The sequence below is a fragment of the Chroicocephalus ridibundus genome, chromosome 9, assembly GCF_963924245.1.
Source record: "Chroicocephalus ridibundus chromosome 9, bChrRid1.1, whole genome shotgun sequence".
Lineage (NCBI taxonomy): Eukaryota > Metazoa > Chordata > Aves > Charadriiformes > Laridae > Chroicocephalus > Chroicocephalus ridibundus.
Window position 1 is genome coordinate 21,201,600 of NC_086292.1, and position 23,017 is coordinate 21,224,616.

The 23,017-nt window shown below is 39.0% G+C and overlaps 1 protein-coding gene across 1 annotated transcript in view; it reads right to left on the reverse strand.

Annotated features, from left to right (window-relative positions):
* Nucleotides 1-22,602, reverse strand: part of LOC134520566 (transmembrane 9 superfamily member 2-like) — a 33,959-nt gene extending 11,357 nt beyond the window's left edge. Inside the window, exons 1-13 of the mRNA XM_063346124.1 lie at nt 22,336-22,602; nt 21,728-21,795; nt 20,314-20,407; nt 18,668-18,795; nt 18,303-18,432; nt 15,891-16,018; nt 13,411-13,522; nt 10,878-10,957; nt 9,867-9,975; nt 4,903-5,035; nt 3,156-3,275; nt 2,918-2,975; nt 203-362 (exon numbers count right to left, since the gene is read on the reverse strand). Coding sequence (XP_063202194.1) covers nt 203-362; nt 2,918-2,975; nt 3,156-3,275; nt 4,903-5,035; nt 9,867-9,975; nt 10,878-10,957; nt 13,411-13,522; nt 15,891-16,018; nt 18,303-18,432; nt 18,668-18,795; nt 20,314-20,407; nt 21,728-21,795; nt 22,336-22,452 — 1,437 coding nt within the window. The 5' untranslated portion in view covers nt 22,453-22,602. The remainder of the gene's footprint in view (nt 1-202; nt 363-2,917; nt 2,976-3,155; nt 3,276-4,902; nt 5,036-9,866; nt 9,976-10,877; nt 10,958-13,410; nt 13,523-15,890; nt 16,019-18,302; nt 18,433-18,667; nt 18,796-20,313; nt 20,408-21,727; nt 21,796-22,335) is intronic.
* Nucleotides 22,603-23,017: the final 415 nt, after the last annotated feature.

Consider the following 23,017-nt stretch of genomic DNA (forward strand, 5'->3'; position numbering starts at 1 on the left):
TCATTCTAATGAATGGACAGGAAAAAAAAAAGTTTAGCATGACATTACAAACATATATTCAATTTCAAAAAATCACAAAACATCAGTTTACTGTCACAGGGCCAGAGATGTTTCAATCCAACCAGAGTTTGTATGCTTAGGGATTCAGTGACTCAACTACAGAGGAGTGGTGTGTTTCAAACCTGTATTCATTGAGCCCTACCTTCTCTTTGAAGCCAAAATATGCACCAACAAAGGTTAGTGGGACTGAAATTCCAAACCACATAGCTAGGATAGCAACCAAGGTGCCAAAAGGGATGGCGGCTGAGGATCCTTTCACCCACAGAATGAGATTCATAATGAAGAAATCAGCAAAGACAATTCTGAAAAAGAGATCAGAAAAGATACTAAAATATTCAGGAAAGAATAAATACCAGTTAGAATGAAAAACCATAAACCAGTTAAAAGTCTGTATCAGAAAAAATATCTTATCTTCTTGCAATCTTTCATTCCTTAACAGCCCTAGTTACTTTCAGGAATAGTGCAGTTAATGTAAAAATGCTTGCAACATCCAACGCTTCTAACGCAAGCATCTATGGTAGAGACATTGAAATAAAGACTCTGGCACATAAAACCAAAGAGTAACAGAAATATTCCATTGTAAAAATCTATACAAAGAATGCAAAAAGATAAAATGAATGAAAAACTCCTCTTATCTGAATCACCATTCCTATTATTTGCCATTTGCCAAATGGCAAAAGGTATTGCCATTTAATACCTTTATTTAGGTCCTTTATAATCAGTAAATTCCCTCTGAAAAAACTGCGACAGCAAAATCTCCTGTTTAGGAAGCCAGACAACAAACATAGACCCTGCTGCAGCACGTGTCACTGCAACATGGCAGAAGGGTAGATTAAAGGGGGCTCTTCCCTACAACAAGAATCTTTGTATTAACAACCTCATGGAGTTACAGAGTCAAGTTGCCCACACCTTCAGAGAATTTAAATAAAGACTGCATCAGTCATGTCTCCAGACCTGCTCTTCCCCCCCCTCAGTTGAGCGCATCTGCCTGATGTTGTAAACATCCTGGGAAAACACTAGAAAACAACTCCGAGACATACAATGAAGATTTCAAACATCACATTCTGAAAGCAAAGCAAAACATACTGCAAAGGAATCCCATACAAAAGCCTGCTTCAGTTGCCGTTATTCATGGATTCAGAGATGCATCCCGGAAAATTCAGCCTCAGGAAGGGCCCCTGCCAAGTGCAACATTGTCTGTGTTTTGTTAAAAAAGTGCTCCTAAGGCAGAATTTAAACTGCCCTGAAGTGGACATGCATCCTCCACTGTATTTAATCTAAAAAGGAGGGAGGATGACAGCAATAGACAGGCTCCATTTTTCCTAGGAGAGGCCTTACACTTGCCAAAACTGTTTGGGGGAAGACACTTATTAAGTAAGCACACCCAAGCAAGCCTTGGTGCGAGCACCTTGTTGAACGAAAAATAGAAATCAAATCCATATTAGAAGTCTTGCTAATCTTTATCATCTGCCCAAGCTCATAACACAGACCCCACTTACCCGCTCCAAAGTTAGAAAAACATACTGCAAATAAGAACTCCCATCAGTCTACCGAGACTATGATGGCCTCAGGCTGTTTATGATATTATGCAAATTCACCAAACTAGCATAGCATAATCGAGACATCTGTTCCTATTCTACCATCCCCAATCATTTTACTTCCTCTGCGAAACTTAATTTATTTGGGAGTTTAAATGATCAGCACGATATTTCTTCCACTGATAAATATTTTCTTCTCTGTCAAGATAGTATCTAAATGACAGCAGGGAAACTGAAGCACATTCTGTTTAGAAATAACATTTCCTCATAGAAACACTACACTCAGTTGCTATCGAATGCATTACATTTCATTTGATGAAATTCTACTATACTCAAAACCAAATCATGTTTATTCGTTCTAGGCTTTTTTAGGGGGGGAAATACCCTAAGAAATTATTTATAACCTTTTCCTCAACCTTTGCCAAGGACATTTGTCAAAGGGTAGCAACTAAGAAATAAGCAAGACTTGCAGTTTTATTCCCTTTCTTCGTTGACCTCATTCTCATGGAAGGTCTTGAGAGCTATGAGAAAAGGAAAGGCAGGAGAGCCATCACCCTTCCCAAGCATGACAGCATCGGCCATAGTATGGTGCATGCTACAGCCATACCTGAAACCGGACGCTACCCACATTTATATAAAAATTATAATCCATTTAAGAGAATCTCTGCATTATTCTCACCCAGAAGCATACTAAACATCTACTGTTTAGTATAGCAGTATATAGCTATTTGCTTAAAGAAAAAATTTCTAAATTATATTTCCTGTGTCCTTTCCAGTAACACGGTTAGAAGACAACACCGAGCCTCTAATTAAGGTAAGAGAGGCTCTGCCTAAAGGGCTGTCTCCCCCTGTTTACAGAAGAGCACTACAGACACTTCAAAGTTACCACAAACGCACGTACTTCCTAACAAAGTGACTATTACCAGTTAAGACAGGATTACCTGGAACACACTGAATGCTGTGGTACCGAATTGGAGTTACCCCACCACTGTGCCTCATGTTCTGGAGCAGTGATTCTCAAAGGCTGTGTGACACTACCTTGCAGAAAAGTCACATCATTCCTCCTGTGCTCTCAAGCTGATTACAAAACTAGATGCTACGGAGCTGTGTTCTAGAGCACTAGGCTCTAGCTCCTCAGAATTCACTTTTCTTTATATTCAGACAGGCAACATACAAAAGAAACCACAATTTGGAGAACAAAGAAAATGATCCCACAAACAAGCATCATAACAATTAACTTTTTCCCCCCACACTCCTTCCCACCTCAGATTCATTTATACTTAAAAATAAAGGAAAGAATGAGGAGAAATGCTACTAACCCAGGGCAAAGCAGAGCTGTAAGCAAAACATTCGTCTTCCACTTCTCGCCTCTAAATGCTGACGGGGAAAAAACGAAAAACAATTTCAACTTCAAGACTTTTTCCAACTGTTTTGCAGTATGGCAGCAAGAAGCAGATTTGTTGGTTGAGACACCAGCTCCAGTCTGAGGTTTATATTAAGCCCAGCAATTCTTGAATTTAACCTGCTGTGTCACATTAAATAAAAGCATGTACTTACTTTTGTACATTCTAGCAGACACGTAACCAGCTGGAGTTCCCAGTAAGACCCACAATACAACCGCACAGGTCATCAAAGCACCACGGTTAGCAGGAGAAAGAAAACCAAGACAAGCTAGGACTAAAGAGACAAAAAGATTTAGTCATTTGTGGACACGTGTCAAAATTCCCCTGCAACACATATCACTGTACAGGTTTATCCCTTTCACTACGAGATATTTAAATGAAGACTATGTGCATAAGCTCTCACATATCCTCATCACATGATCATAGCCCTAACGTCACCGTTTCAATTCATGATAATGCATTATTTCCACCTCATCTTTTAAATAAAAAGTTTCTCGTAGCCAAAAGACTGAAAAATAAAATGTCACGAAGAGACAAACAATGAACCTGAACCAAATTTCAGGTTGAAAATGTCTGCTTCCAAAATCCTATAGTTCTGCTGCAAACACACATGGACAATACTTACACATTCTAAGTAAGAAGGGACATCTAATATGTGGCATAAGGGACATCTGAGAACAGCAGGTCTGGAGAAGCCGAAAACTTTAACAGAGCTAAGGGTTTTTTGTTGGGGAGGAAGTCGTCGGGATTTTTAGGTTCGGTTTTGGTGCTTTTTTTTTTTTTTTTTTAAAGGCAGAAGTCAGTGTGAAGACAGAAGATCACTTGCTTGAAATTCCACAAAAGGCTCTTAGCCACCAGGATGAACAACACTGTATGCAAGAATGTGCTATCTTAAAAATAAGCCTCTTTAATAGAAGACGGCTGCCTGCGTCCCAACTAATTGCAGAGGCCAACCCAGAGATATTCTCAGAAAGGGAGTCTGTCAGTGATCTCCAGTGGGAAGTTTTGTTTTTAAACAGAAAAAGGATTTTTTTCCCCCCAACAATTTTTTTTCTACACTACACTAGTTGCACAGGAAATTATTGCAGTTAAGTAAGTTACAAAGAGCTGTGATCAACACTGAAAGACAAGCCCACCAAGAAAATTCTATTAATATTATAGCATCATGTAATAAACAGAAAGAAAGCAGCTCCTCTATGAAAAATAAAAAAAAATCTGAATCAAACCTGGAAAGCAGAATTTAAAAGATATCTTCTGTAATAAATATCAGTAGACTTCCCAATTCTACTGTACAGTAAGAAAAGGAATGGCGATATACTTTACAGATAATGTATAATAAAACACCAACTCATGACAGGTTACAGCATCACACGTGTATACATCTATTTATGGTAGGCTCTCATTATCTCAGCGTTGTGTCAGTATTATTTCACTGGCATGCATTCTTGCTCTTATTTCTGCATGGCTGCAGGCTGTTGTGTCAAATGTATTAGATAGAAAGTGTTCTGAGAACATTAAAGCTTTGATTACATGTCTTTGAACTTGCATTACTGGATCCTTGGATAATTTACACCACGACAAACTGTTTTTGTTTGGGGTTTTTTTTTGTTTGGTTTTTTTTTGTTTTTTTTTTTTTTTTTAAAAAATAAACTTGTAAGAAGGAAGCTTCATTTCTGCAATCACGAAGAATCTGAATTAGCCCAGATACCACAACGCTTTGAACAACTCTGCTTACAACAGCATTACTGAAGATATTTAGATTATTATTATGAAACAGCATTATTTTCTTTTACTAAAGGACGGACTTCATTTCCAAAAGACGGCTTCTATCATTTGTTTAATAATATTGCATCTCTCAGACTACTGCACTACAAATACATCAACTTAATAAAGTTACTTACATAAAGTAATAAATGTCATAATGAAGATTTGCGTTCCTTGGCCCAAGAAGACAGACAGTAACATTCCCTTCCTTGGGGGTCTAAACACATCTCCATGAACCAGCTTCCAGCCAAATTCCTCTTGGGCATCTTCCTGTATAAAATCAACAATGTCTTTAGCAAAGATACATAATGCATCAGTGAATTAACACAAACAAGATGCAAAATACGTATTTAAAGTTTGATTAACTTCCAGTTTAGATCCAAAGACAGACTAATTGCATCTGATTCATCACGCATTGATTTTATAACCCCCTAATGGTTCAGTGAAAGAAAAAGGCAGGATTTATCAAGAAAATCCTCATCTCTCAAAGCAAGAAAAAACAAAACGTAATTATCCAAACCACATAACTTCATTCGAAATTTAAACTAAAACAAAGCATTCCATTTAATTTAACTTGGATTATAGCATTTCAGTCTAGTTCACGCATTTATCTTTTCTTGCTTCCATTACAAAGCACATCCCTCTCAATGACAATACTGGAAGAGAATGAAATGGTCCCTGAACTCCAGAAGAAAACCTGCTCCCTAGAATTACTAGGGGCAAGTACCAACACTCTTTGTCCCTCTGTCAGGGGTGAATGGATGGGTGGATGGATGGATGGCACAGGGGGGGAACCACAAAAATCCAACCCCTGAAGAAGACCACTCTCGTCTTCACAAAGTTAAAAGCTACAGGTTTCATTCAACCCAGGAATACCGAGTTTAGTTCAACGGACTGCTTACCACTAGAATTGTAGCACACACAAAATAGGGTAAGAAAATATACAGACCAAACTGGCAAATGACACAGAGAGCCTTAACTTGTGACAGATTATGTAGTTATATTTTTTTTTTTTGCTGAAAGATTATCTTTGTCTTTCCCATACTAATACCTCTGCTTGCATTTGTTGGCTAGAAATTACTCTCAGAAGTCTGATATACAAAAATTGAAAACTATTAAACACAAGATAACACTTGGATAAAAAAAAGAAAAAAAAATCCCAAAAAAACCCACAACACAAAGCCATGCCTGCAAAGAAAATGATTCCAGGTATCTAAGTATAATTCCAATGTATCAGTGCTCTGTACAGAAAGGTTTGTTTGGCTAAAGAAGGACGAAGACCACGCTTTCTTATAAGTTGTCACAATTAGTTCAAGTTCAGATGATGAGAAACTTCTTGAGGTACGACAGAAGAAAGACTTTTCCCAGGTAGCTGTAAGTAAGGAATGAAACTATTGAAAAGGTTTTTGCAAATCGTTACCTGTTTTCAAAATGGTGAACACCAAGCAGAAATAAATGCTTAGTACTTTAGTTCCTGACAGAACAAGGAAAATGTGCAAATTTGGAATGGCTGTTTTTAGATTTCTTATCAAAACCTAATCTGGCAAACACACTCAGAAGACCCCCTCTGGTTTTAATACAAGTTTTAAAACATACAGCTACATGGTAAATATCTTGGTTTAAGAAAAATAAAAAGAAACCAAGCTTGGCAGATTGAGTCCCCTGATTTATATCTTGTATGGGCCTACAGGCCAGAGTGTTCACCTCAAAGCTTGATTTTTAATAAAAACTTTCCCTTACAAGCCACTTAGTTATGAGTCAGAGTATTTTCCAGACTTTTCTTTAAAGAATTCAGCAGTATTTTACATTGCTAACCTTTACCATTCAAAGATGAAAATAAGAATTGTACAATTAATCAAAGTAGGAAGCTACACTTTATAGTTATAAAAAAAATAATTGAGGAAGATCTACAAAGATACTTTTGAATCTTGGCCAACATGCTAAAAATTACTGTAAGATTTTAAAAAAAAGTTTATAAACAAAGCCTCAAACCTCCAGTTTCATTTATGTGCCTGTAAGACCCAAGACAGGATTCCAAGATCTTTTATATGAATAAAGCATATTCTGTGGCAGAAGTAGGTGATACTGAACATGCTTCTTTTACATCATTCTGTCTTCAGGCTTCACCTTGGCTCTCACTACCAGCTAGGCAAATAAATAATACCATTTTGTAAACATGAACACAGAGACAACCCCACACATGCTCCTTAAAGATGTAACTGTAACACAACAAAAGTTCTGCTAATGCTTTTTTAAAGAATGTCAATTTTCACAGGGGTAACATGATCAATGCAACATTTATAATGAAAGCCTTGTAGGTATAAGTACCAAATTGTATGAATTTACCAGTGTTGCGTAATTCTCAAAGAAAAATATGTTACACATTTGTTACCAAACCCCAACTACCTAGTAATTACTGCACACCTGTAGTAATCCTCATCTGATCCATTCATTTCGTCTGTTTCTCAAAATACTCGTAACACAGATGCAAGTCCCCTACACTCAAGCAGACATGATCAAATAGATTTAAAAAAAAAAAAAAAAAAAAGAGACAAGAGTTTTGCCTCTCACTGTTGAAAAGATATTGACACGAATTCTCTTAAGTTCAGCTCAGGAATTTTCTCCTAATCACAAGACGCTAAAAGTAATCTAATGATTTCTAAACACTCCATTAATGCATGTCTCACTAAATCTACACCACACTAAAAGCCAGTTGGTATTAACTGAATATTAAATGCGCACACGAAGACCACAATCACTGGCTTGTGCATCTGTTTCTCTTCCAGTAGAATCACCAGCATTCTCTAAGAGTGAGATACTAATTTACTTCACCGCAGCTTCTTCAGCCCAGGTCCTCTTTTGCACAATTATTTCACACCTTTTTAAATCGGCTCCTTGAACTGCAACAGATCTTTAAGTCTCTTACAACTGGCAAGAAAATAAAAAATTGTGCTTTTTTTGTAAGTCACACCTATCCCTGCTGTTATGCATAAAAACCAATCAAGCTTCTACAAGTCTTGCTCTTTATCACATTAGGAATGACCAACTAATAAAGACAAGACAGTATAAGATATTGAACATAATTTAATTGAGAGATCAAACAGGAGCTTCACAAAAACAATCAGTTAAAGGATGTGAAAAATTCTTCCACTTTAATTACTGTCTGGATTTGCATTAACAGAAGATATTAAATATCAAAAACACAAAGAAGAATAAAAGTACTTTCAGATGTTTTAGTTAAAATATGAAACATTTTTGTGCATTTTGAAGTATTTCTTTATCCAGACAGACAGCACCAACAGTGAAAATGCAAACCTTTGTAGTATCTGACATTATTTCTCATCTTTGACGTGCAGATACCACTTTTACCAATAAGAAAGAGAAATTTTTACTCAGCCTTTCACTCACAATCAACTGGTCGTCTTTTTAACTTACAATCAGTTACATTCTCTTCCACCAAGACTCGCTACCCACTATAGGGACCTGCTCCTTTCCCATTTTAAGGAGTACATACTTCAAAAGAACTCACAACAGGTTCAGTCGAACGGCAACCAGCTCCAGTCACTACGTTAAGTCAGACAAACCAGCCTCAGATTGACACAGTGATCATCAGGAGAATTCAAATAAATAAATAAGTAGATCATTTATACACACACCAAGTAGTTCTAACGTATCTAGAGATCAGAAGTTGTGTTGCACATGAATTGCAATATTATGATTTCCTAACTGGAGACAAAGTACACAATTCTACCACACTTTCTAGCCACAGACAAAAGGCAACATCCATTTGCATTAGTCTATGTTAATCAGAATCCCTACCATAACATTTAGCATGACAACTACTGAACCTCAAACTAATTTCACTCCATTTTGATGCTTTTTGCAATAATCATCTGATACAGCGTTGTTTGTTTTTTTTTTTTAAATACTCTGCTTTATGAAGTTGCATAGCATCACACTTCTCATGAAATTCAGACCACAAATTTTCCAAACTTCACAAGTCACATGCGAGCACACTTGCTTTCTGGCCAAGCTATACTACAAACTACTATAAAGAAATACCACCTTGGAACTGGAAAAGTTACAGCAATTGAGCTTCCTAAAGCAGCATCATTACAACGGGGACAATACTTGGCTGCAGTGGTTTTAAGTCTGATCTCTTCAAGAGGGGAGAAAACCATTATCAACAAAAGTACACAAGTTTGGTTGTTCAGGCTATAAAACATGTTTTTAGTGAGAAAATATGCCAGAGTGGGTAGCAAAGTCTTTGCTTCTGTGCTACAGATGCCTCTGCAACAGATACAGCGCAGGTCCCGTGCTAAGGCCACATAATGTGACTTAAAACAGGGCTGCATTGACAAAGGTATCTTATATATAATCACAGGTTGCTGGAGTCAAAGAATCCCTCAATGGTTGATGCCAGAAGGGACATCTGGAGGTCCTCTTGTCCAAACCTCCTGCTCAAGCAGGGCCACCTAAAGCAGGCTACCCAGAACCACGTCGAGATGGCTTTTTAATATCTCCAAGGATGGAGATTTCATAAATAACACATCAGCTGCTTAAACCAGTGTCATACCACCAGCTACACGTCCCGACTGAGTCCACAATACAACCACAGGACTCAGGAGCAACAGCCACATCTTGATGGTGAACAAACGCCAGAATACTTTTCAATGTCTGCACCACGTCTTGTGGTTGTTGGTATATCATGAAAGCATTTATTAGGAAAAAAAAAAAAAAAAAAAAAAGAGAGGCTTTCCTTGGTCCCTTGAACAAAGGGACTTATATTTCAGATTTGAGTTTGCTCACTACCAAAAAGTTTCTGCGAATCACTCCACATACTTCTAAAACCTAAAGCTGTCCTTGCATATTACAAGTTCACCAAATGATGCTAGAAAAGTAAGACCATCACATCTGCCCGTGTATTCCTGCTGTCAGAAAAGATGAAATAGCAATAAAGCTATTTTTAACCCCCAGATACTTTACCATGTATCAAATTCCTGGTAGTTATACACCTCTTTAGACTGTATTCAAAACTAATCAATAGACATCACTATGGCCAGAATAACATGCTCATGTAAAAACTGTAAATATTACTCACAGAAGAGTCCATCTGGTTGTATCTTGCAATATCTTTATGAAGAGTCCTCAGGATGATCATAGCCACCATGCCAGATAAGAAGAGAACAATTACGAGGGAATTCATTATACTGTAGATAAAGAAAAAGTCAAACTTTCAATCCATTTATTCAGGGTTCAGGACATGCACTCCAACTCATACCACATGTACAGCTCAACTCCGAGGAACAGCCTTAGATATTCAGACCTTTTAGTATTTTCCCACCCACAGAAGATAAACTGTTTTAAGTTGTGTACCTTTATGATTTCTTAGGAGACAGAAGTGAGAAGAATAATATTTTATGATATATCGTTAATTCTCAAGACGGTTACAGATTGCTTTTATTTTCCTCCTTATATAGCTTAGAAGTAATTTCCCTAGTGAAACAGCTTTTAAAGCAGACTATCAACCAATGAAATCTACATGCCGTTTAATATTTTGTAGAGACACATTTAATCAGATTAGCCTTTTCAAACGCTTCATGCTGCAAAACATTAACATTCCAACATAAATTATGTAATTACTTGATATCATTTGCGTGGCACAGAGGGAAGAGCTTTTAATATACATCTTTTACTCATAAAAAAAAGCTGCTCTTTTTACTGTAAGCAGCTGCTGAGTACAAAACATGCAGTACACATGTACCTCTCGCTTGGCTGTTAGAGAAAGCCAGACAGTAACCATAAGAACACTGCAGAGCAGCAACATCTCATAAATTCTACAGAATACAGATGATAAAGTGAAATGATGGAAGCTGCTTTCCTTTCGGATGCTAACGGTGCATACCTTTGGTGAAATGCAATACTACAGTTGCTCCCAAGAGATGGAAGACTGATAAAAGTTACTTCACATATGAAAACAAGGAAGTTTTCTTGCCTGAAAACTAACAGACTTTGTTCTACCCACAGCAGAAGTCATATATCCCTAGAAGCACAAATAAGAACTCTTTGTACTCACCTGCAAGGTTATTCACTGAATAAATGCAAATCTTACCTAAACCACTGGATGTTTGTATGTGGCATGGACTCCAAAATATAGTCCCATCTGGAAGCCCACTTAATATTATTCTTTTCCTATAAAGAAATTAAATAGCAATTAATAGAAACAAGTACACATTTGTCGCAGTCTCCGAGAAGGAATAAAGCACAGCAAATCTCTCCCATAAACCTTCCATTCAGCATTAATATCTAAGCTTGGTATCAACCCTGGATGTCAGACCTCCCTCTTGCATTAATTCTTTTTCTCTCTTGAGCCTCTCAAAGAATATCTTGTTTATTGAAATCTGCTATATCCACATCTTCTACCTTCAACTGAAGCTTCACTAAGCCTCATCTTTCCATGATTCGGTATGTAGCTGCCTGCAGCTCCCAAATGCATGCTGAAAAAATAATCATGCCATCAGTACAAGATACTCCCAGCAGAGCACACTGATCTTGAAACTTAAACTTTGTTAAACATACTCTGTGTTTCTAGCTTCCCCTGGAATTTTTCTCTCTCATCATCTTTAATGTATTTAGCACGGGCTTCCTCACTCCCTGCCATAACGCTGCCTGATACAGGCTATTTTCCACTCTGATTCCTGGCAGACAACTTTCATTTCCAGACATCCCCGTAAAGGATATAACAAAGAGAAATCATCCAGCAACTTCCACCTTTGAAAGATGCTTCCATTCTCTTTATGTCCTTCTCTAAATGCCTCATGTGAGAGCTGTACAAGTGATGATTCTTTCTGACCCCAAAGCCTTGTCCTCTACAGCTTGTCTCATGCCACGTACGTCTGCTGTCCTGCTGCTAAATGCTACCTCCCAACTGGCATGAAGCTCTGCTGAACTTTTTCATTTATCCACCAGGTGGTAAGTTTGTACAATTAATTCTCAAAATTTAGACTATGTTTCCAGCCTAGAATTTTCAAGTTCCGATTCATGTTCTGGATGAAGAACACGTAACAATGAAGACCCGCACCAACACAACAAAGCAGCTGAAATGGCCCTAAGCTGCTCTTTATCAGCCCCATCAGTACTTGATCACAGTAGTTCACAGCTGATTGGGACAGAGTTTCAGAAGCTGGTTCTAAAGTGTGGTACTTGCGTACTAAACTGCTCACATTTTTGTATGCTTGTGTATTACACATTAGAGGCACGATTGTGTATACTTTTCATACACAGAGCTAAATACCTCGCCCATTTCAATCAATTAAAGCAGAGACCATAGCTTTCTCATCAGAAGTCACCTGCCATATTAGAAAGGACCATAAAACAGTTACACATTTTACTAGTTTATGTATTCAGGCTTATTGAAACTAATGTTCTCCTATTTAAAGATACTTTACCCTGATTAATACTCCCCATTTAAGTTATTTTGAAACTACCGATAAGAAATACAATGCATCAGGTATTATTTCAAATCAAGGCTAACAAATAAGCGAGAAAATAAGTAGTTTGGAAGCGTCTGGCAATTGAGACATGCCGAGTGCCATCTGCTGGAAGCGCTCCGACACAGGGCAGCTAAGCCTCACCTGCTCCACGCCTGAGAAAAAAAGAGTAGGTAACCCAAATGTGTAACACATTGCGTGAATAACCAAAGCTCACATTGCAATTCTAAATTGCCATTTATCATCAAGATTTAAACACAAATGTTAATAGACAGGAGGCTCATTCATGTAGTAAAATTAGAGAGTCTAAGGAGGACTGGGTATCTCAGGGGAAAAGTAACAGGATACAGAGCCTTGCACCTCAAGGTCACCAGTTCAAATCAAATTCAATTTGGTAGGATGAAAGCTGTTACCATATGACGGCTGCTTGACTGCCTGCACAACATAAGCTGGTGGTCTCAAGCCAAATCTTGTAAGATTGGTGCCTTCCACCAGAAAAACAACCATGCTTTTGGGACAGACTGGAACCAAGGTACCAAGGTTTGAAGCAGCCTGAATCAACTTATTCTCACCCCCACAGGGGGCTCACTTTCTGTGCTGGGGTAAAGACCCAGTTGCAAGAAAGCCTAATTTCCTCCTGTAAGTCATAACAGGCTGAATAAAGCATTAAAGTAAACAAAGATAAATGGACACCTACTCAAAAAAGCTAGTGAATAAAATAAAAACAACACGAAATCAGACAAAATCTGCAACTTCACTAGAAAAAACAGCTTTACTGTATGCTAAAATTACCATTTAACATAGAAGAGTCTCCAAATATAATATAAACATTTCTTCAACATGAGACTCAGTACCCTGACTGAACTCTGAAAAAAACAGAGCATACCTCAAGGAAAACAACTCTTGTAGTTATTCAACCTACTACTTTTCTATTGGCAATAAAACAGGGCAAAAAAGACTTTATTTATACGTTCCAAGTGTCACTTACACTACAGTAATGGAAAAGTAGTAGGTTTTGGGAAAACTGCTTCACACGACCATCCTTACAGAATTTACACTGCTTTAAGCCAGTTATGGCTGTTAGCAAATTATCCAGGTGTTTTAATTTCATCCTTTGGGCCAATTACCTATCCATGTAACAGATTCAATACTTACTTCAAATGTCACAGAGTAAGTGTAGATCAAATTCAGTTTACTGGTGAATTCTCCAGGAATCTCCATCGGTGGCCCTTCACAACTTAAGTTGTTCTCATCTGTATGTTTGTAGCTAAGGGGAAAAAAAAATAATAAAGTTGCATATGACCTACAGGATGAATTTTCACAAATTCTTTTCTAAGGTAATGAAAACAAGTTTTTATTTAAAAAAAAAAAACCAACAAACAACCAAGGAGAGCTATGTGTATCATTTTGTACCAGCTATTCAACTTCTCTGAGAACCTGCTTTTCTGTTCTTCTACCAACAAAGGTCGAAGATCTTAAAATATATTATTATTTATGTTTGTAGATAGAGATAACATGAGAAAAATAAAATCGCATACATAGTTAGATGTTATTATTCAGAACTTGGATCTTGGATCACTACCCTACATTCAACCAATATTTGTTCACACTTCTAGGCGTTTGAGAACATTGTAAACAAAGTTGTTTGCTAAGCATATGGGAGACGAGAACTGCAGAACTCTGAAAGGTCATGAGATGTGGTTTTACCCCACCCACTTTTCTGCCATGATCAGAATGAAGTCCTAGTCCTAAGCTAAAATACTGCTTGTTTAACAGGGCTGCAAAGTCTAGAAATCTATGCCTGGTAAGATGCTAAGTTTTAACACAAAATACCCTTTCTCTGCCATCATGCCTCCCCTCCACATTTAAACAAGACTGCATTACTGGTGAGGGACTCACCCTCAGCATGCGCTCGTCAGTAAGGAAGACAGAGAATTTCTTCACAGTTTCCCAGGGGTTCTCGCCTACCCTCAAGTTTCATAAGGGTGCTTACTTTATTTTTTTTTTGGTGGATTTGGGAGTGTCTTATTTTTTTTATTACTTTTTTTTCTTTTTTTTTTTTTTTTACGCTGGGACAAAAGAAGTGGCTGTGGGAACCTTTCCATTCCTATACAACTAGTCTAATTTCACCTCTTGTCAGTCTCGTGTACTCTGAAAAATATAGAGCAACTCAAAACAACATTCTAAAGTCCAAATACGCAAACTCTTCCCCGCAGTACCTTAGAAATACTGCAGCTATAGAAGCACCAAGTCAAAGAAACCTTAAGGTTTGCTTGAATTCACTCCTGTGAACCTCTTCTAACACTGAAAAATAGCTTCCCTCTCACACCCTCTTGGGCAAGTTGTATTTATCCAATTTAGATATGTAATTCCACCTTATATGTATTATTATACATCAACAACTAAGTCAAGCCACAAGATAATAAAAACTTTCATGAAAGGCCTAGGGTGCTCCAACCACAATTACCCCCCAACAGGAGAACTTCAAGGTTGAAGCAAACCACCCAGCAAATAACCAGGTCAGAGAATGACACAATTAAGGTTATGTGCAACCTAACTGTGCCCCCTTGTGGTCTGCGTTACTGGTGAAAAGGCAAATTCTCATTTTTCAACCATTTAGGATGCAACTGATAAAGCTTTAATCAAAAATGGAGAAGCTTGGTAGAATCTTCTTGCTACCATATCAGAGTAGAGGTAAGTGGAAGGAATAAACTTGCATTGCAAGTATAATTCACTAAAAATACACTACACCATTGCAACAGAAAAAACAAATATACACAAGTCCTGTTGTACCATACATGTCTATATGTCTTGAGAAACTGTGGTAGCACAATTTAAGAATGTGCTTAATCTCTGCAGAAAAGAAGGAAGAGTTTAGCTAAAAAGAAGCAACCTACTTTGTAATTTTATAAATGGACTGCAGTTTTCAAATATAGATAAGCATGAACTGTGCATGAACAGACTTGAAAAGAGGCCAAAGTAATTGCTTCAGTCTGTTTCTGACCTCTGAATTGCTGCATGTCCTCTCTGGTCAACACAGAAACACAGAAGCTACTCCTTAAGAAAATAAGTTTGTCTTAGAAAATTAGTTATCGCATTCTGCTGTTCTGAATACCAGTATTAACCTAATATTTCACCTATACCTCAGTGTCCAGACTAACACAGGAAAAAGTACACCTGTACAAATACTCTACATTCACACAAATTACATTTGGGAGGCAACACAGCAACAATAAGAAAGATGACATGGGCAACTGTTACTCAGTTAAAGGATGTTTTTCCGTGTATCTGAAAACGTGTCTTTTAAAAGAAAGTAATGCACACACAGATGCAAATCAATAAAAACATGAGAAAACTTTAACTGCTTGTGTCAGGTTCTAAGAGCCTGCATAAGCAATTTTTCCATCAGGAGGGACTCTGGAGAACATTTTAAAAGCAAAGTTAAATGACATTTACAGTCGTGGAACTCCTCTTTGTAAATATAGTTCCAGCCATGAACCAGTATACTGAAAGGTTTATCAGAACTCAAAATAACCAGTTCCTCAGAACTTACTGACACCAAATATCATTTCTAAGTTTGCAACTACTGTTAGGACTCCCTAGCACTAAAACTTGGTGCTTTAATGCACAATTACCTTTGCGGTCTCAGTCTTGCCATCACCAGTCTTGCACCAGGCCAGTTTTCATCCTTCCCACTATGGTACATGATTGTTATGTCAACGTGGTTGAAGAGGTAGAAAGTGTTCTTCTTGTTAAACTCGGACTACAAAATATCATCAAGAGATTGAGAAACTTCTCCAACACGAGAGGGCGCAAGCAGTCAAGAACTTTAAAATGAGACTACTGTCCCATGAAGGAGCAAGGAAGAAAGGGAAATACTTCAACATTAACTTTTTTTAACATACCTGTATAAAATATTTATATGTTTTTCTATATATTATATTATATAAATACGACCTACATAATAAAGCATCATATCTGTGCTACTAGTAAAATTTAAACGTATTTGGCACCATTTTTGTATTTATCACAAAAAGCTGCCAAAACAAGGTCAAAGATGTACTTATTTGAGGTACAAGTAATTCAGATTCACCATTCCACCCTCCCCCGCCCCGCGGCCCAGTCTTCCTGGTAGACACTCTAGCTACCAAAGCTTACAAACCAGGTTCTGCTTCAAAAACCTACCTTTCACTTTCAGTAGCTATTCTGCTTTGTCATCCCTATCCTTTGAGAATCTGGAATTATAAAGAACTATATAAAGCTCAGATGATACCAGAGTCAACTAAGTTGACCTGGATTTCCTTTTCTCCTCAACACTGTCATTGTTTAAAAAACTTTAATTTGAATTAGGGGACCAGGTTGTCAGACTTGCTAGTTGAATTTCCAAGTAAGAAAAATTGTTTATTATTTATTTATTGTGTATGGCAATTGGAAAATTGGCTAATATACAACTTCTGGCCCCACCCAGCAAAATATGAAGGTGTCTTACATTAAATTTGTCTGGATTCCTCTTTCACTATAATCAAGGTTCCCATCAGGAGAAGACCAGAATCATACCTGTGTCATACTATAACCCCACCTTTAGGTAACTCTTTCCTCTATTTCCAAAGTAACAGCTGAAGTAATAACATAGCTTATCAACTGCATAAATGCAAGGATGAACCATGCTGTGCCACTGCATGATAACAACCCCTTTCCTGCACCCATTTTTAAAGAGATAATTACGTCTGCTGGAATAGGTATTTGGGTATACTTCTAAAAGATCATGACATTCCCCAACTCAGCCCCAACCCAGGTTATAGTCATATCCATGGTGCTACATACTTATTTCCCCATGTAACAATCACCCTGCTAGTGCTATGCCATGCAACATTCTCATCACAATTAGAATCTACAGACTAAAACTGACACTAGGTGTGACAGGTACATTGGCAGAGCATCCACACCACAGCCAGCACACAGGATTTGCACAGCACTTCACGGATACACACTACAAGCTCCCTAAGCACTAGGAAATTCAACATTGCTGGCTATGTATGGTGGCCCCTGCCTAAAAAAAAACAAAAACCACCAACCAACTTTTCATCCAAGCTGCTGATTTTGCTACAACAGTCTTCTGTGTACCAGACAGCTTCCAACTCAACTTACATCAGTATCAATTTAACATAAAACCAACCTCGCATACAAAGTAATAAAGCTGGACAAATAACTGGAACAAGTAATTTAATTCACAGACCTAGACTACTATTTTCAATAGTCTAGGGAGTAACCGAGTTGGAAGGTGACTGCAGACAGAGTAAACTCAATGTTCAGGATAAATGCATCACTTCCAAGTAGCATCAGACCTGCTGAACACAAATAAAGTGACTGCACTGCATACAAGCAGTAAGTCACACTGCAGAGAGCTCTCTCCTCACCGAGAGGAGCGTGGTCCTTCACCCCAGGAGGGATAAAATTGTCTTACTATTATCCGTTACTGTACTAGTTCACCATGGAACTCCCAGGATAACTGACACATTTCAAATTGTTGTCAATATAATACTTTCCGTGTCACAGCTGTGTTTGTTATCTTCCAGCCATCTGGGAAAATCCTGACACATTTAACTTGTAAACTGTGCTAGACATAACTTTTGCAACTAGAACATACCGCTCATTTCTAGGTCTTCACTAGAAAGCTTCTATCTGAAATCGATAAAAGAAGGTGTTGCACACAAATACAACACGGACAAAAAATGAATGAGTAAAAGGATGGATACACACGAAGTTTCGGAACAAAACCATCAGCTTTCCACGGCTTTTAGACACCAATACAACTGTTTCATAGCTTTATATTGGTCAAAAGCTCTATATGAACATTTTTTTTGGACAACTGTACCAGTGAGATACTGCATACAGAAGCAGCATTCAGCTTTGTCAGTGCCCACATTCTGAACATTAACGGCGTTTACAAGGGCATCTGTTCTTTCTCAGGAAAAAAAAAAGATTAAAAATAAAACTGTAAATGAAATTACAACTGGTATATCAAAGAAAAAAGTTCAACCACTTACATTTATAACACAAGCATCTTTAACTCTACCATCTGGAGTAACAAAACATCCTATTGGAAATCCTGGATTACAGTACTTTTGTCCATCTTCCACATCATAGCACCACGTTACAGGCATGTTATCGATAATCCTAGACAGAAATCATCAAAGAACATGTCCTCAGAAAGGGATGCACCTTATTTCACACTGACATTTAACATTCATGTAATGCACATCGTTTTCAGTAGCACATACAAGATGCACAGTAGAAGACAACCATCACATCAAAGAATGAAGAAAGCAACCACTTAGAACATAGATAAAAATATAAAAAGCTAGCAAAAAAAACCCCAAAAAACCAGCCTCAAGCGCTCATCTCAGCTTACCAGTGATGCTGATAATTCAACTGCATTCCTTTCTTCAAAAAAGCCAGTTTGCTTTTATCAGCACTGTTTCCTGGGTCATATGATCTTGTACAAACCTTCTTGCATGTTTCTTGCTTTTTAAAAGTGAACTGTTAAAAAAAGCACACAGAAGAGTAATTTCAGTTTTGCTTCAAAAATCTTTTAGTCTTTTTTTCACGTAAACCTGACTTTGAGATACTTCACTTCCTTGCTCTAAGTTTCTAAAGCCAGAATTTCCCATACAACAGCTTTAACTTAAATGCCAAGATTTATGTATACCCAGCACCAGTAATGCCCTTTCACATTGCTAAAAAACTCTTCAATAGCCCAGATAAACTACCTCCACATAAACCCTGAGGATTGAAGCAGAAAAGGTATTGCTTTTTTCTTCTAGCAGTCTGTTTTATCGTCTCATTATCATTTCATCATCTGCTAAACCAGACTTTTAACTACACTTTTTTTTTTAATGTTTCATTTTAATTTTAGCTATGCTTCCCCCCATGGCAACTAAGTTTTAAGACAAGGCTGGCAAAAATGCAACAAGCTGCACAGCATCTATGTTTCAAGTGCAGACACCACCTAACACAAACATGCTTACATTTGTATATCAAACTTTTATTCCAACACAGTTCAGATTTACCTGTAAGCTAATGTACCTAAAACATGACTGAAAATTCTAACATTATCAAGGCCTGAGTGTTAACCAACAGCAGAGTATTTTCTAATTACTGCAGTGCACAGTCATTTCAAACTAGTAATTATTATAATACTTTATCTATTCAATGGATATCCAGCGCAAATGACCCATCATGCTAGTTTCTTGTAGCCAGCGGTTGTAACACTTAAAATTATGTTATCTCAGAGAGTCAAAGAAAGAGACTTCTAGGAGCACTTTACGCAAGGGAGGTAGCATCACCTCCTCAAAACTACTATGAAAAGATGTGACTAGGTCCTGAATGACTGAGCAGCAGCAGACTCAAACTCTGCTGCCTCTTTTTCTCACTGGGATTTGGATTATTTAGCAACCCTCACACACAAACATAGCCCAGGTTTCAGTTTCACCAGCAAATCCCAGTCTGGAAATTGCACTTGAACAGCATAGAGCTTTCAAGCATTAAGAGCCAGTGTTTGACCACATCTCCTTAATTACTAATCATTTTCCCAAGTTGACTGGGCAGCTTTTTAGAGATGCTACATTTGATCATTGCTAATGCAGGGCGTGAGACAGAAAAACATTACATACCTAATCTACAAAATACTTCCATACATTTATTTTACAGAAGATTTCAAGCAACATGCACCAACAATGAAAAACGCAGGTTTAGACAACAGATGTTAAGTGTGTACAAGCAGGGAAAAGATGAAAGTCAGCTCCAACTTGGCTTCCCCTTCCCACTCTGGAAGTTGCTCAATAGTACAATCAAGTATACGAAACAGTTCCTGAACCTGGGGAAGGGAGTGGGAGGGTTTTTGTTTTTCTTACATAAACAGTACAAAGATTATACTAAAAAATAAATAAATAAAAATATTCACGCAATCATCAAGTCTTCAGCTAGGTCTATAGATTACAGCCATCAGAATGACAGCTATCAAATTTAAACAGGAACAACTTCAAGGGATAAAATAACCTTATACGGAGACGATGCTATTCTCTCTCCAAACAGCACTTGTCCAAGATTTTCTGATGGTCTTTTCTCTTCTGTATCTTGACAGAAGTCAAAACTGGAAAAAAAAGTGGAAAAGATAAAGATTACCTTTAATTTTTAATTAACATATAACTGCAAATATCAGCCTAAAACAATTTCTTAAGTTATGTCCTTAACGTGGTAGTTTTCATGCTTCTTCTGGTGGGTCAGCTACTGTTAGTAAAAATTTGAGTGCCTTTGCAAAGAAATTTGGCAGGGATTATATAGAAACATTGCTATTTTGGTATCAATTTCAACCAAGATATATCACAGCTGAAGCATCTTTAACAAAATGCACGATACCTAGTCCAAGCACCCTTTCCAAATGGCAATTTAAACAAACAATAGAACGTTTCATATTAAGAAAAAGAGGATGCTACAGACTGTCCATTTCTCTTGTAAAAAAGTTTCAGAAAAATAACTACACCCCTTCCCTAAATGAGTCTTTACAAATAGTATTTAATGTGAAACATGTTCCAAAGAAGCTCAGTGGTTTTAATATTAATGTGCCACACTGCCAGATGGCATTCACCAATTCTTTTCAATTACATACAGTCTGAAACAGCTCGATATGGGAGAGAGAATGTAACCATTCCGGATCTTTGTTATTTAAACACAGGTAGCAGTATGTTATAAAAAAAAAAAAAAATCACTTATCTTCAGTAAATAACAGCAGTCCTAAACTAACCGGATTCCATAAAGTTTAATGCAAATAGAGACACTGTGGGTGTTTCAAGCTAGTCTCTGTTCTTGCTGCTAGTGTTGCACTGTACAGGGTAAGACCTGCAACACCTGCAAGTTTCTCTTTTCTGCATGCCCAACAGCAAGACTGCAAATCATATCGTGTATTATTGCTTAGTAGGCCTATAAATATCTGCAAAAGCAGGTAATGCTTTTCACAGACAAGAATCAAAATGAAAAATCAAGAATTAGATACAGAGCTTCACTGGAAAAAGGAAAAATAACAGTGACGCTTCTTCCAATTTCTTTTAGTTGCCAGAAACAAGAAACACAAAGCTCTCGTCTTCCTAGTTTTGACTAACAGGAAGAACTTTCAAACATATCAAAGTCAACACTAAATCGAGTACTCAGCTCAAAAAAATGCACCCAATAGAAAGCCAGCAGCCTTGTCTTCAACAATAACTGAGGACAGTCAGGAGGCACAGGTGTGGCCTTCATCCTTTCCACCCTCGTGTATTTCATTCCTGTTGCTGGGCACTGGATTTACTCTTCCATCTCTACATCCAAAATACTGCTTAAGAGAAACACTGGTACCCTATCAGGAGCAGCATCACTGCACTGAGAACAGAAAACAGGCTTCCCAGACGCCCCCAGAAGTCTGCTGCCATGTACTTACGCATCATACTCGTACGGCAGAACCGATTCCACCGAGTCCAGTCTGTTCACGAAGAGCTCGATGAGTGACTGAAACAGGCAAGGGCAGGGGGAGGAAAAGGATGAAAATACAGACTTGCAAAACCAAACGTGCGGCCGACACGAACCGCATGGCTAGCTGGCGAGGGCTGTCACAAGTTTGGGAGCTTGCTACCCCACGGGTGAGTTACCACAGACTTCTGACAGGCCCCGACCGCCGCCGCGGCGCTGGGCCACGCCGGGGCCGCCCTCCCTCGCCAGCGCCGCCGCCACAGGAGGCTGCAGCGAGGAACCAAGCACCGGCGAAGGACCCTCCCGGCGCTGACTGGAAAGTCCAGCGGGGAAAAGGGGGGGTTTTCGCCATAATAAAACACCGGGCGCACCGAGGGAAGAGAGCCAGGGGTGGCTGACTTCCCGGAGCAAAGGTTGCCGCCTGAGGGAGACCGCCCGGGGCCCGCCCGGAGCGGGCCGGGGGACACTCGGCTGTGCCCCCCCGCCCCGCCGCGGGGCTCGCCCCGCTGGGGGTTTCCGCGGTGAGGAAAGCGGGGGGGGGAGACCGCCCGCGTCGGGCCCTCCCGTGAGGGCTCTCACCTTGCAGCCCTCGGTCTCCTCGCCCTCCTCACAGAAGCTGACGGGCGCCAAGCCGGGCAGGTAGAAGGCAGTGCAGAGAGGTACCACCAGCAAGAGACCGGCCGTCAGCAGCCTCATCTTCCAGCCTGAAGGGGCGAAGGCACCATGAGCCCAGGAAGCAACCCGAACTCCCCAGACCAGCGCCTTGCGGAGACGGCCTCGGCCCAGCAGCGGCGGCAGCGTCACACCCGCCCCGGGGCCGCGGCGCCTGCGCGGTGAGGGGGTGAAGCGCTGGGCGCCATCTTGAGGCAGGGCACGCTGAGGCCGACGGCCCTTCTCCTCACGGAGGCCGCCGCTGGCTGCAGGAGGTTTGGGCGGGCCGTCGCCTCCCTCTCGGCGGGGAGGTGCTTTCTCTTCTTGCGTTCCACGTTCACCTCAGACCTTTTTCCCAAAGTCCCCTGTGATGACTCATACCATAACCTCTTTTCAGGCCCTGTCCCCCAGCAGAGAAAGACTTAGATTTTACTCGCTCAGAAATTAGGGGTGGAAATCCAAGATTTTGTATTGCAACCTTTATTTGCAATCCCATGACTTTCAAGAATTCTATTTGACGATTTTTTGGTGGCTGGTTCAGCAGCTTGTGATGTTTGCAGCCAACAATGGTGGGATGCGCACCAGTCCATGGTGTCCCGTGGCTCCTTGC